The sequence below is a fragment of the Lampetra planeri genome, chromosome 31 (genome assembly GCF_965212315.1).
Source record: "Lampetra planeri chromosome 31, kcLamPlan1.2.h2, whole genome shotgun sequence".
NCBI classification, from domain to species: Eukaryota; Metazoa; Chordata; class Hyperoartia; order Petromyzontiformes; family Petromyzontidae; genus Lampetra; species Lampetra planeri.
Window position 1 is genome coordinate 6907361 of NC_136137.1, and position 14116 is coordinate 6921476.

The following is a 14116-nucleotide window of genomic DNA, read 5'->3' on the forward strand; positions in this document are numbered from 1 at the left end:
TAATTTTAACGCTTTGGAGTTCACGTGCATGGATGTGCACTTTACACCGTGACGCCTGGTGAGAATTACATATTATAAATATATCTATTGAGTCACGGACACACCCTTCAATAATAAAAAAAATTGTACGATTCAAAATATACGAATGTCTTAAAATTAAGATGATAAAATGTTGCTGACACGTTGCATTGTAACTGTTTATTAAAAGGTCGGTTGCTAAGCCATGCTCCTAAAAATCAGGAAAGCATGGCCAGAAATGAATGCTACCTATCTCGCCTATCAAACTCATACCTGTCAACCCCTAATTAGTGCCCTACCTTATTACAGACCAATTCAGACCTTATTGGTCACCCCGCGCCCTTATAAATCTCAACGTTCATCCTACAAAGTCCCATCACAAGGGAGAAACACAAATAGACAAACAAATATTTGGCAGTATTGAAACGGTTGTTGGCCGTATGGACATGAAAACTAAATTTCCCCGGACAAGAATAGAGGTAAACCGCATGGGTTGACAAGTATGCACCAGAGGTGTGGACTCGAGTCATGTGACTTGGACTCGAGTCAGACTCGAGTCATGAATTTGATGACTTGCGACTCGACTTGGACTTGCATAACAATGACTTTGTCCCACCTCTGGTATGCACACTCTCGATTAATAATACACTTCTACGTTGCATAAATACGCAGGGAAATATCCTTCGGTATTTCATTGGGACTCAATCGTCCAAAAAAATACGGATGAAATAAATGTTCTTAAACGATTGCTAAGGTTTACACATGTACAACAAAACAGGTGCATAGTACATGTTAACAATTATGGGTTAAATGCACGTTTCTATTACCCGTATTGCACGCTATGCAGGTACTTCGTTTAGACCAGAGCACTCGTCTTGGACCACGTGTACAACAACAAAAACACAGACTTCTGACACACAGATCGGACAAAAGCAACGAAATTAGTGGTCCTCTCAAGGTCTCGCGATATCGTGACGGCACGTTGCGAAGAGAAACCGGCGCAACGGCGGAAGTCTCGCGAGAAGTGGATCTGTGACTCCCCAACCGCCCCTCCCACCCGTCAGTTACTTTACGCGAGCAGCGAAACGATCCGGTAAGAAAACAATCTCCGTCCTTTTTTTAAACTCTACAATCGAATTTCGATAACCCAACCCGAAAACACGCGCGTTTTTTGTTATTGTTGTAAAATACATAAATATAATGAATCTCTGCCGGGAATCGAATCTTCCTGAAGGAGTCGTTGACTAAAAATAGGCGGGCGAATCGGCGTGAACGTTCAATCGGAATCGGTCGGGGTACAGTGCGCGGCGAGCGTGTTGGTAATTTTACTATCATCATCATCATTTTCTTATTCTTCTTTCTTTCTTAGAATATTGTGGCTTGTGCGGAGCAGAGAGGCAGAGAGAGAGGTTTAAAGGAGGGGGGGGGGGGGTACGGGCGTTGTTGGTGGTGGTGGTGGTCGTGGTCGTGGTGGTGGAAAACAACACGAGAGGGGCTGTAGTAGCGAAATGGCCAGGAGCCGGGACTGACTGGGAAGGGATAGAAGAGACAGACCAGGAGGAGTAACACGGGGTGGTGTGTGTAGGGGGGAGAAGCAGGCGAGGAGATTCCGAGTAGAGTACGGGAAGGAGAGAGAGAGAGGGGACTTGCTTGACCTGGAGTCGGGGAAAGGGAGCGAGGAGGAGGAGGAAGTTGACATCGGGAACGCGTTGGTGTAGTGGGGGAGGATAGAGAGATGTTGATTTACAGGTAGACACGGATAGGTGGACACACGTCCAGGTATATACACACTGTGCCGGGTACTGACATACACGCATACACAGGTAGATTTACACAAAGTGACAGGTGTACAGACACGTCCAGGTAAATATACACACTGTGCCGGGCACTGACATACACGCATACACAGGTAGATGTACACAAAGTGACAGGTGTACAGACACGTACAGGTACACATACTTTGCCGGGTACTGACACACACACTGGGTATCCAGGTAGACGTACTGTGTACCAGGCACTGACACACACTCATACACAGGTAGATTTACACAAAGTGACAGGTGTACAGACACATACAGGTATATACACACTATGCCGGGCACTGACACACACACAGTGACCGGTACTGCCATACGCAGTCATGCACAGGTAAACATCAACACTGATAGACAGTTTCAAATGCAGTCCATACTTTAATAGAAAGTGCTATGTAGGTATCTATACATACTACTCTACGGTACCAGGCACTGAAGCATACCCTCAGTGGCATAGATGAAGTTCCTACGGTATTAAAGACTGCTAATTCTGACATACATGTTTACGTATGTAATACATAGAGGATAGACGTACACGCTTGACTACATACTGACGTATTGTCATGGTAATGTATACACGGATATACATGTGTAATGTACGCTGACAGGTAGTCCTAATGACAGGCAGAGACACTGATATACAGATAGACATCACTGTTGTAATAAGCACTGACACAGACCAGTGTGATTAATGGACATGTACAAAAACATAGTTGGTAGATTGATATACACACAGACAGCTGGTCCTGACATGTAGACACACACATGCACACTGTCAGTCGAACACGTACATAGGTAGATTAACATATTCTATTTTCGAGATATTCGGGCAGGTTGACACACGTGCACTTGACACACACTTGACATCAGTCACATGCCCTCACCCTCTTGACAGCCACACACATGCCAGACAGTGAGATACACACTTTACAATCACACACTCACAGACTGAAGATCACATACGCACACCTTTATACATTCACACATTACAAACAAACCATACATACTTGTCTTGACAGCCAGTCACAGACATACTTGCCAATGAGACACACACCATTGGGAGATATATACATACAGGGCAGTCACACACACAAAATTGACACCCACATGCACAATCGCACAACAGATGCACCGCGTTCGTGGCACATACTTTTAACAGTTTCAAGCACACAAACTATACAGTCTCACATACTATTGACATCAAATCACACTTGATACAGATAGACTGAATAGGTTGACACACATGCTCCTTTCTTAGTTACACACTGGACATTCTCACGTAATCTTGTGAGTCAATGACCGAGACACACCATTGATAACCACGCACAATCGCCTTAACAGCAGCACTCACAAGATCTTCCATCCCTGCATCTCAGCCAGGTTGACGCGGGAGAGATCAAGTGGAAGACGAGCAAGCAAGGGCCAACCAACCAAGCTACCCATCGACCCCACCAACCAAGTCACTCCCCACCAGTGCTGGCCACGACACTGCCGGCATCACCATGTCCGACTCCCAGCTGCTGCACCGGCGGGACAAACGTGCCGCTGCCGCCTTCCTCAAGGCGGAATGCCACCGTGGGGGCGGCACAGCCGGAGATGATGAAAACGACTCTACCGCCACCAGCCCCACCACCAGCAGCAGCACCAGCAGCGGCGGCGTTGGCATCAGCGGAGTAGGCCGGCGCCGTCTGGGCGAGCTGCTGGACACAGTCCTCCCGCCTTCGGGTGACATCTCGGACCGCGAGTCCGTCGAGTGGCTGCGGGCGCTGCTCGCCGGCGGCGAGGCGTTCGAGGAGTTTGGGCGGACGGTGCGAGGCTACGACGATGCGGCCCTATGCGGCCTCGTGTGGACGGCGAACTTCGTGGCGTTCCGCTGCCGCACGTGCGGCATATCGCCCTGCATGTCGCTGTGCGCCGAGTGCTTCAACGCGGGCGAGCACACGGGCCACGACTTCAACATGTTCCGCAGCCAGGCCGGCGGCGCGTGTGACTGTGGGGACAGCAGCGTGATGAGGGAGAGCGGGTGAGAGAGGCAGAACGCCGGTCTGAAGGGGTCAAGTGTGGAACGGGTGATTGCGCTCGCCGTTGGTGGCTTAGCGTGGATGGCATGGAACTTGGTTGACGTCAATCTGTAACTTCCCACTGCTGGGAAAAAGTCAAACCCTCTCGTCTTCCATTATTTTATTTTGTTAGTTTCCCCTGTCCAGCAGTGGTCACGAAACTCATTGATTCCATCTTGCCATCTTTTCTGCTGTTATTCTCTCCTTCATTTGCCTTTTCTCATCCATTCTATAGTGGGGCTTGGTGCCAGGAATTAAATGGAACCTCTTGTTCTAATGTCCTCGTTTGTAGCCCAGAACCTGGGCCCCTCTGGCCTGTGGGTGCTGGTAATATTGTTCCACACTCGTTGCCGTGCCTGCTGGCACAGACCAGGCATCAGCTCCATTTAACGTGCACTTGGGGACAGGGCATCTCAAGTGCCTGAGGGAGGCAAACACCTGGTGAGAATTCCAAATTGAATTGGGGAACACCAGTACAGTACCAACCCAATGCATATAGGCTGCCCTGCCTGTGTCTCCAACCTGCATTTAGAACGGTTGGATTGTGTGAGCGGCTTATTATTACGTTTGTATCGTCCGAGTCTCATGACTCTTTTTCAGGATGGTCCTGCCAAGTTTTTGCAGCAGGGGGCGATAATTACTCTGTGTGCAGTCAAACCCCGTTTAGATGAACCCTTGCGAGCTGGACCTTGCATTTAACCCGACCAGGTCCACTAATACAATAATATGCACAGTCTCTGCTGCCCTGTAGCATATACAAGACTTAATTTGAGCGGTGGGGGATTTAGTATGTAGAGCAGGGTGATGTGGGATGGGCGGGAGGTCGACGGGGGGATTTAGGGGATGGCAGGTGGCCAGTGGGGTGACCAATGTCCCAACTGACTATCAGCGATAACTATTGTACAGCTTTGTACAAAGTGTGGAATGCAATTAACTTTAGTGGTGGGGGAGGGTCGAGAGATGTGGGTGATCCATGGACCTAACCTACTGACATACAAGAATGTAATACAATACACAACACGGAATATAGTACTGTACATAGTAAATGTACACACTGATACATTTGACACATTTTGATGTACACAGAGATTTTTTACGTAGGCTTTCCTTTGGTTAGCAACTAGCTGGATTTTTCATCTAGCTGGACCAATGCTTCCCCATGGCTAGCCGAGGTTTTACTCGATAAAAAATGAGTAAATTTGGACCATGCTGCCAGTACACAATGACCTACTCGTGTGAATGACTAAACTGGATCTTTAACATTCACTGTGAAGCAGACGGCATGTACACACCGACAGTATTAATGGGAGCGGCCGCTGGAATTGAACCGTGTACCTCTGTAACAACAATTCGCGAACACGCTGCAGCTAGGCAATGACATCGCTATTATGCGCTAGCATCGTGGAGCCAAAATCCTATCATTGGGCGACTCTTACTGGTGAGGCTGTGTTAGCTGGGTCACTTTGCTCTGCATACAGATACATCACACGCCTGAGCACAATCTGCAGCTGGATTACAACTCAAGTCAAATTATCCCTGTACTCAAATTAATGTTGGGTTTCTGCATAAGTTCCTTCAGCAATCCAGGAACAGCAATGGAAAATTACACTTTGCAATGTTAATAATAGTGTTGCCCATTGTTTATCCGGAAAGTCCTTACTGAGTCTCGAGAGATTTTGAAGGTTTCTTGCATTGGGATGTTTGGCCAGTCCTATTCAATGTTTTGCATGTGAGAGGAAACTGGAGTACGTGGAGAACACTTATATACTTTGTTTGCTTACATATGGATTAAATGCTACATTTGATCACCTATCACCTCTTGGCCACCCCGAAGCCCATCGGAGTTTGGAGTTTCACAAAAATGTGCACTGGATCACAGTCGTGCGCCACTGCAGACAGTCATTTACTGGGGGTTATTGTCTCCAATGTCTCCAATCACCAATGTTGATCCCCAACAAAGTGGTGCTCATTGTATATTAATCCAGGATGGATGATTGGCCGTGTCAACCCTCCGACTAGGATTTGAACATTCAGCCTTCCAGTTGTGAGACGTGTTTTTTTGCACACAGTGTGACTACTACAGCTTTGTAGTGATCCAGATAAAGAGGTCTAACATCAGTGGTGAGTGATGTCCGAACCAGTCCTGGGCAAACACTTCACCAACCCCACACTGACAAAGTTAAGTATAGTCAAACAATCCCCACGACCAACACGGCATGGGTGGCTTTTATCCAGCTGTGGCTTAACAAAGCACTGTTAATTATTGTTCGTATTATTATTATTGTAGATAGGGATATAAATGCTCCTGCACAGGCAAGGGAAGAGATGGGTTGACTAGTTATGTAGTTTGGTTCTCAGAATCTGAAGGTTGCTGTGCAGTTTAGATTGAAATCCTTGAAGGGGCAATGAGATCAAGAGATATAGGTTCTTTTAATAGAAATGTATGTCTAAGTTTGGATCACAATTGCTCATTGTAGCTTCCGGTCTTTCGCCTCCAGTAAGCCATGAGGTAGATGATATTGAAGGATGTGGGAGCCATGTGAATGTTGATCAACTCCCCACCATACAAAAGAGAAGGACGTCTTGGGGTCCATAATCCACCCACTATTGTTAATTCTGCTTAGGTTGGAATTCTGGAATAGGGTGTTTTAACATAAAAAAAATATATGTATTTGGGTATGTGATGCTGCATGGGGTTTTCAATTAATATACTGTACATATGAAAATTGGTTTATTATTAAATTATGCACCTGATACACCAATGCAACACTTTAGGCTAATGGAGCAAAATTAACGGTGCTAACAAGAACTATACAAATCGGACAGTAAATTCGAGAAAAATAAGAATTCTGGACCTGAATTGTGACAGTCAGATCCCAGAGAGTGGGGTGTTGGGAGGTGGGATGAGTTGATTCGTTAGACTTGCAAATGTATCGTTTTAACGAGTCGCCACTTCCGCACTACGATGGATTGTCATGATGAATTGTTCATTCGGTTTTCCCTGTCGTGGTGATGCATGTGGAAAGTGTAGTGTTATAAATCTGTAAAATATGCCAGGTATATATACGGAAAGTATTAAAAGGTAAAGGCGCAATCCTGTAATTTCCTGCTCACCCCAGTGTTGGTGGTAGGGCCTCTAGAGGGTATTTGACCTCATCGTCCACTCTATATACATCTGTGAAATTACTGGACATCTGTGAAATTACTGGACATATGTGAAAAATGACTTGATAGCTCATCAGATTCCTGCAGTATAAATACATATTCTGATTCTGTATATGAATTGAAAACAGTTGGTTCTTAAGTAAAAATCAATGATAACCAATGAATTATTACATCCCAAATATATAACTGGCATTGGCTAGTTGTGTGTGGATATGGAGTCTCCATTTGTCTGTGCAGTCCATATATATAGACCAAAGTTGGCAATGATGTCTGGGTTATGAGCTTATAATCATGGAATTTGGCTTTTAAACCTATAATAGTAAATTGGATCGGACTACATTAATTATTCCTGTTACCAAATCAGCATCAATCTCATCAGATGTCAGAAGTAAATCGGGATTGAGCGGTGATGGTGCTTAGATCGCTTAAAAGCTGCAGGTCTATGTGGTGGCTATGTGATGAGCAGGAGAGGGCAGTGCAGCAACATTGTTGTTGCACAGTGCTTCTATGCTCTCTTGTCTATGCTTCCCTCCATCAGCTCGTGATGACCATCGCGTTCAATTATGGTCAAATAACCTGCACGACTTGTGTGGCGTGGGGAGGCCTTCTTCCCACAGTGACTTGACAAGAAGGGCTATCTTACGGATGCATGTATTGCAAGCCTAAGAATATATTTTAAGCCATTAATAATTTCATATATTACGCTGAATTTCTTTCGCACCATACATAGCCAATCTGTAACAGCCTATAACAGGTAGTGGTGTCTCGATTGTGAATGCTTTATTAGGGAATGGGGTCTACATATTGTAACCACATTTGGAAATGTGACCTGAGTTAGGAGCTTGCCATAATCATCGTTACAGGTCCTATAGTATTCAACGTGGTCAGGATACAACTGCCACAATGTGCAATGGATTTCAGGGCTTGCAGCCTGCAGTAAGCAATGGGGTGGAAAGTATCACAGCGCCCCAATGTGCATGGAGCTGTGGTGGTTGATTGTGTGCATCATGGGTTGTATTCGCTGCTTGGGCCTGGGTTGGGGGTCACTAATACTCAATGGGACAGGCTACATTAACTAAATTGATATGCATTGGGGTCGAGGCTTAAAGCAGCTCAGGGCTCTATGCATGGGGCAGTGATTTGGCCCATCGGTAGTCTATTTGCCACTTGTTAAAGCGTTTCCTTGGTTGAATTCCACACACCGCCATCATTACCGAAGATACCGTAATATACGCGCCGTCTGGTTCAAGGTGGATGGTAAAGGTCCCGTGACATTATAAAAAAGCAGGCCATTGTTTGCTGGCGTCCTGGTTAAAATGTACCTAATTTGAAAGAGTAACTGAGAATTTTTCAATTGGGATTACATATAGCAATATCGACTTCCCTACTGTTGAACAGCTGCAGACTGTCTCTGTGAAACACCGCACATTCGTGATTGCCTTGCACTGTGAGAATAACGCGAGTACCAAATGTACTAGATTGTGCCGTGCGTCATGTCTGTATTGCATTGGCATTGGGGTCTGGATGTATAAACCACAGGGTGGCAATGGGGCCTGGGTTAGGAGCTTGCGATAATCGTCGGGTTCTGGGTCTGGTGAGGCTTATTGTGTGCATCGTGTCTGCGTCGCTCTTTCCGTCGCAGGTTCTGCCAGCGGCACGGGCGTGCGTCTCTGCGCAGCGTTCCGCGCGCGCCCCTCGACCTTCTCACGCTGCCCGAGCTCGTTCTGCCGCGCGTTGTCCTGCGGCTCGTGCAGCACCTGCGGGAGAAGTTCGCGCCACCCCCGCCTGGTGAGCGCTAGCGTCCCAACGCTGGCACCACCTAAAACCACTGAGGTCCCCGACTCTGTTTAACACGTAGTAGGCTTTAGCGAGCAATATCCATAATATAAAAACAAAATTCGTCAGATCGCGTAAATATAAATGTATCGTTAAACCCACCACCACCCGACGCACACATTTATATTTACGCGATGGAACTCAAAAAGCCTTTATTATGGATCCCCGACTAATCTTAATCCTTGACTCCAAACCTGAGCCCTAACTGGGACCCCAAAACCTGCCTCTAATGTTTCTTTTCCCCTGTGCATCCACGACGTGCTGGGTCGTGCCGAGCCGGGCGCAGGTCAGAAGGTAGTTGACATCGCATGAGTCAAGATGCATGTTGATGACGTGTTGATGCTGTAACCTCGCAGTGTGCAAACGATGACTTGTAACCCTTTCCCAAACACCTCAATGAATGCAATCCTGAGCAATGAAACTAGCACTAAATCTTCACTAAAGCTGACTCCGACTGGAGGCCTGTCTCTGGCCGTAATACTGTGAATCTGGTCTGCAAACTGAGCATGCACACGTGTTGGTGCAATAGGTTCGGTCACCATTGCAGTGACGTGCATTTGATTTCCGACTGTTTAACAGCGTCAGTGGAATGTGGCATCTGAACTTGTACCTGTCCTCCTCAAGACACAGATTGGCCTCAATTGATGTATAAACATCTGCAGCCGGTAGACAACTTCTGCCATATCAAGTGTTGGCCATTTGGTGTGCCTTTCTGGCCTAGATAGGTGTGCGGGTGTGCGATAGGTAGTGGTGAGTTCACTGCGCTACGAACTCAGCGACCTGAGTTCCCTGCCATGGCTAACATCAGCGGCATATGTTATCAGAACCGGTCCTTTGCCTTCCCTTGGTTAACTCGGTGTTAAGCAAGCACCTGGGACGGTCTGTAAACAACAGCACTTGAGAGATGAAGTCGGCTGGATGTTGTGCTGGCAGCGCCACCTTGTTGTGTACCATGCCGGCCTGAGTAGGTGCTCACTGACAGCACTTGCCCTTGCAGTCTGTAAAGTACTATATGGGGGATTTTTGTCTCGTGTGTTTGGGAGCAGGGGAGGTGCCAGCGGGTGACCATGACCCCCAGCGCGCTGTGCAGCAGGCGGAGCAGCTCATCGGACTGCTGGAGGAGCTCACCAAGATGGGCGGTGCCATGCGTGCCGTGCTCACCCGGGTGCTCACCAGCACACAGAGCTACCGTGAACTCACCGCTTGTGAGTGCGGTTGTGCCACCTGGCCCAGATACATCTATGTGCCATTTGACCAAATCTACTCATTCTTCCTGACTTTATTCCTAGTCATGGGGTGGGGGATGGAAGTCTTCCTTCCTTGTTCTCTTTCTCCACTTATTCCTTTCCTGGACAATTTCTACATTCACTCCACATTCCTTAAAATGCTGGTTCACCACGTCAAACCACCTGCTTTGTAGGCCTGCCTCTCGGTCTCTCGCTTCTTACGGTCACTATACTTGAATGTTATTGTACGCTTAAGAATGTATTCATGATTCCTACACATTATATGTTCAAATTATATTTAGGTTAAATAGACCAAAAGCAATGTATAAGTTTGGCCCGTTTTCCCGCCAAACTGATGTAGTTTGTATATACACCAATTCTGTTGCTGAGCCAGCGATGATTAGGTCCACCAGTTACCCGAGAGAGAACCCCTGATGAGCCTTGCCACGAAGTCGGGGTGTCGTGTTTCAGAATGCCGGGAATGGTGGGCGATAGGAGAGAGGTGGTGACGGTGTTGCAGGGTGGCTCGTGGGCCCAGTATCCATGAGCGTCGCTTGCCCTCCCCACGCAACGCAAACACGGCTGACAGCACTTGATGTGCTTTCAAAGTTGGCCGAGCAAATAGATATGTCGCTCCCTACCCCCGCAGCACCCAGCTCCGTTGGCAAGGACTACTCGGGCACATTTATCACAAACTCGACATAAGGTTGCCGCTAAATGAAAAATTGTATTTTCCGATGAACAACGATTCCATATTCTCCGGATTACAGGACACTATTGAAAGTCGATGCTGGAGGTGCTTGTTATGAAACTGTAGGTGTGTGTGTGTTTGTGTGTGCTTGAGACCAGATTTGTATAACTATTGACACCCGGTATAACGTTTGGGGTAGGACTTTCCGGATCGTCTTATTTTAATTGGTTTGGGGTGATACTCATTTTTATTGGTGGTATGAAGCCATTGGTGGAAATTCTATATTTCTTGAGTAGGGACTCGTTTACCTCGAGTAACCACAGAGGAGTGATGGACTTCGTTCACTCAAGTGGGTTGGTACTGTGATCTTCTATCTTTGACATCTAAAACTTATAACACCTACGTCTGCCTCGTGGCTCCTACCAGTGAGCCGACGACACTTCACGTGAAGTCTTAGGTGTACCTAGCCTGGCACAAGTGCAGTAGATCTGGTGATGTCCTCGTCACTTAGCCGTGAATGGGGGCTGTTGACTGGTGTGTGTTGTCTGATCAGGCCCAGAGGCGAGCGGGGAATCGGAGCCGAGCGTAGCCGAACGTGGGTACCGCAAGTACCAGGAGGCCCTCGCGAGCACCACTCCCATTGTCGATGACCTCTTCCGAAGTGAGCTCGGTCCACCCTACGCCAGTGAGTGCACACACCATCATTACCATGTGTAGATGCAATGTTAAATGCAAAACTCTTAGTCAATCTACTCATGGATATGGGTTCTCGGTGTACAGTGGGGGTTGTTTGGCCATGCTTCACCATGCTGGCCAGTGCAGGTTGGTGAAGCGGGGGGGGGGGGAAGCACAGATATGGAAGCATGGGCGGTGACATGGCCGAGCGGTCGCGCGTTCGTCTTTGATTCGAGTCCAACAGCCGCCCCGGTTAATACTGCGAGTGTATTAATGATAAATATGCACTTTCTGCTTTGGAGCGGCTGTTAAAGATCCCGTGACGTAATTTGAAAAAGGAGTAGGCCACGTGTCTTGTCATCACAGTTCAAAGTTAAAAGATTTCATCAGTTTCTCCCAAATTACTTGTTTGGGAAAAAAAACACTTTCCAACATCGCCCCCTACTGGCAGACGAATAACCATTTGCAGGCACTTTGTGCCACACAGGGGACAGCTGCCACTAGGGATCCCCTTGGATAGAACACAGCAGGGCATTGTAATGGTTGATGTGAGATGTGATTATAAGATACAAATCCTTCATGATACAGACTGCAAAGAACTGTAATGCAGCACAACAGAGTTGTATGAACCTGCAAGGAATTGGCCAAACCTCTCAATGTAAGACTCGTGACTAAGAACCTATGGACTAGGACTTTTCTGGATTAACTAAAGGTGTTGCTATATTCCAAATGTATCATCATAAGTACCACTTTGTGGGAGATCAACGGTTGTTGTGCTACGGGGGAACTGGGTCCTGCCATTGGGATGTGGAATCTTTACTCCTGGACTCTGGGTCAGAGCTGCCAATGGAAATAAATGCGGCCAGAATGGTCATTAGAACACGAATTTCAACTTTTTAGAAATAAAATCCAAACAAAATTTTATAGGGATTGTTGTGCCGTTATTGGTGACCATGCTGACCATCAATTATATTATCCGCCACTTTAGAACAATTACTTAAAGCATTGCCTTACAAATTAAGGTGAAAGTGCGTAAATCTAAATATACTGCAGATTTACCTTTCCTCGGCTTTGAAGTTGATAAAACAACGTACAATTATGTTTTAAGTAATCACGCGATCGGCCGGTTTTATTAATGCACGTTGCGTTGAGACGACCTGCTGACGGAGCGACCTTGTCGTGTTCACAGTGCTTGGAGACCGCATTTCGACGATCGCAGATGAAGGATCGGAAGTTGATTTGGAGAAGGTAACTGTACATCTGCAATACCAACAACTACTCAGAGCACCTGCACACATCGTTGTTATAAATTATTTCTCCGAGGGATAGCTCTAGGTGTCAAGTATGTCGAGTATCTAATACAGGGGGATAGGGTGGCGCAGTGGTCATCCAATTTTTGGTAAAGACATACCCATGTGTCGCATCACCAAACAATAGGACACATTGCCAAGGCGTTTTGTGACCCCGTGACTTTCAATTTGACTCTTTCGCCTTGTCTTGGGAAAAAAAACATCGGCCAGGTAGCCGTGAATTGCAGCAAGCAAGTTTCTTAGAATTGAAACGGTGTCGAGATGTTAACTAATTTGCCTGGTGTAGAGGAGGTTGTGGGTTCGATTCAGACCCTGACACCTGTATATTTGGGAGTTTGCATGTTCTGCCCGTGGTCACGTGGTTTTTTTCTCGCGATCCTCCAGTTTTTCCCTTCCACATTTTGAATCAACATGTGTTTAAGAGTATTTGGCTGCTGTACATTTCCACGTAATAAGCCACTTAATTGAGCTATCATTTGTGATAACCAGGTCGCTTCTGAAAAAGAGCTGTACAGCTCAGCGGGCCTCACCTGGTAAAATAAAAATAAAAGTTTAGTTTAGTAACCTGTGTTTCGCGCTGCACGTATGTGTGCCACAGTACGACCAGGAGGAGGAGCCGCACAGTCTTGGGCGACGGAAGAGGTTCAAGATCGCCATCCTCGGCGGTGGGTGTCAAGAACTGAGCACACAACATTGACACGGACGTGTGTGTGTGAACTGAATCTTGTGATGAACACCTGGTGACTATCTTTTGACAGTCTTTGCAAATCGTTATCACCATCGGCCAAGACGTTGCCTTCTCTCGTGGTTTTGCGATGCAGCAGTCCACCTGTGGCCACTAGCTCCATATTGGCAGCAGACGTCCCATACAAATATTCTCAAACAAATCGGTTATTTGAGATGTAACTAAATTAAGGCCATGATTTGGCATTGTACTGAGAGCATGAGCCCATTTCTACATTATATATACAATTGCCATCTTTAAATGAGCATATGCACGTATTGGCGGTAAACTGGTGCAGCATAACACACCGGTCCTCATAAAACAGTAATAAAAAAACATTTAACTGACATTTGTCTGCCAATTGCTTCGACATCACGAGAACTGATTTTGACGCACCACCCTGCAAGATTTTATGAGCGGGGTTGCGAATTGCGGGAAAATAAATTATTATCGGGAATTTATTTTTATGCTGCGCAATATTGTACCACCAATGCGCTCATATATTTTATTTATATATCAACAGGACTAAGCAATGATATACTTTAGTTATAAACACTGGCACCCTTTAATCAATGTTTTGGATGGGAAGAAAGCAAA

At 46.5% G+C, this 14116-nt stretch overlaps 1 protein-coding gene across 8 annotated transcripts in view; it reads left to right on the forward strand.

Moving 5' to 3' along the window:
* Positions 1-1145: 1145 nt before the first annotated feature.
* Positions 1146-14116, forward strand: part of UBR3 (ubiquitin protein ligase E3 component n-recognin 3) — a 150255-nt gene continuing 137284 nt past the window's right edge. For 3 of the 8 annotated variants that reach the window (XM_078609154.1, XM_078609156.1, XM_078609157.1), the window contains exons 1-7: positions 1146-1797; positions 3209-3855; positions 8700-8845; positions 9940-10098; positions 11364-11495; positions 12675-12733; positions 13394-13460. In XM_078609154.1, coding sequence (XP_078465280.1) covers positions 3335-3855; positions 8700-8845; positions 9940-10098; positions 11364-11495; positions 12675-12733; positions 13394-13460 — 1084 coding nt within the window. In that variant the 5' untranslated portion in view covers positions 1146-1797; positions 3209-3334. Of the gene's footprint in view, positions 1882-3208; positions 3856-8699; positions 8846-9939; positions 10099-11363; positions 11496-12674; positions 12734-13393; positions 13461-14116 lie in introns of all 8 variants that reach the window. The other 5 variants (XM_078609150.1, XM_078609155.1, XM_078609151.1 and 2 more) reach the window with 4 other exon arrangements.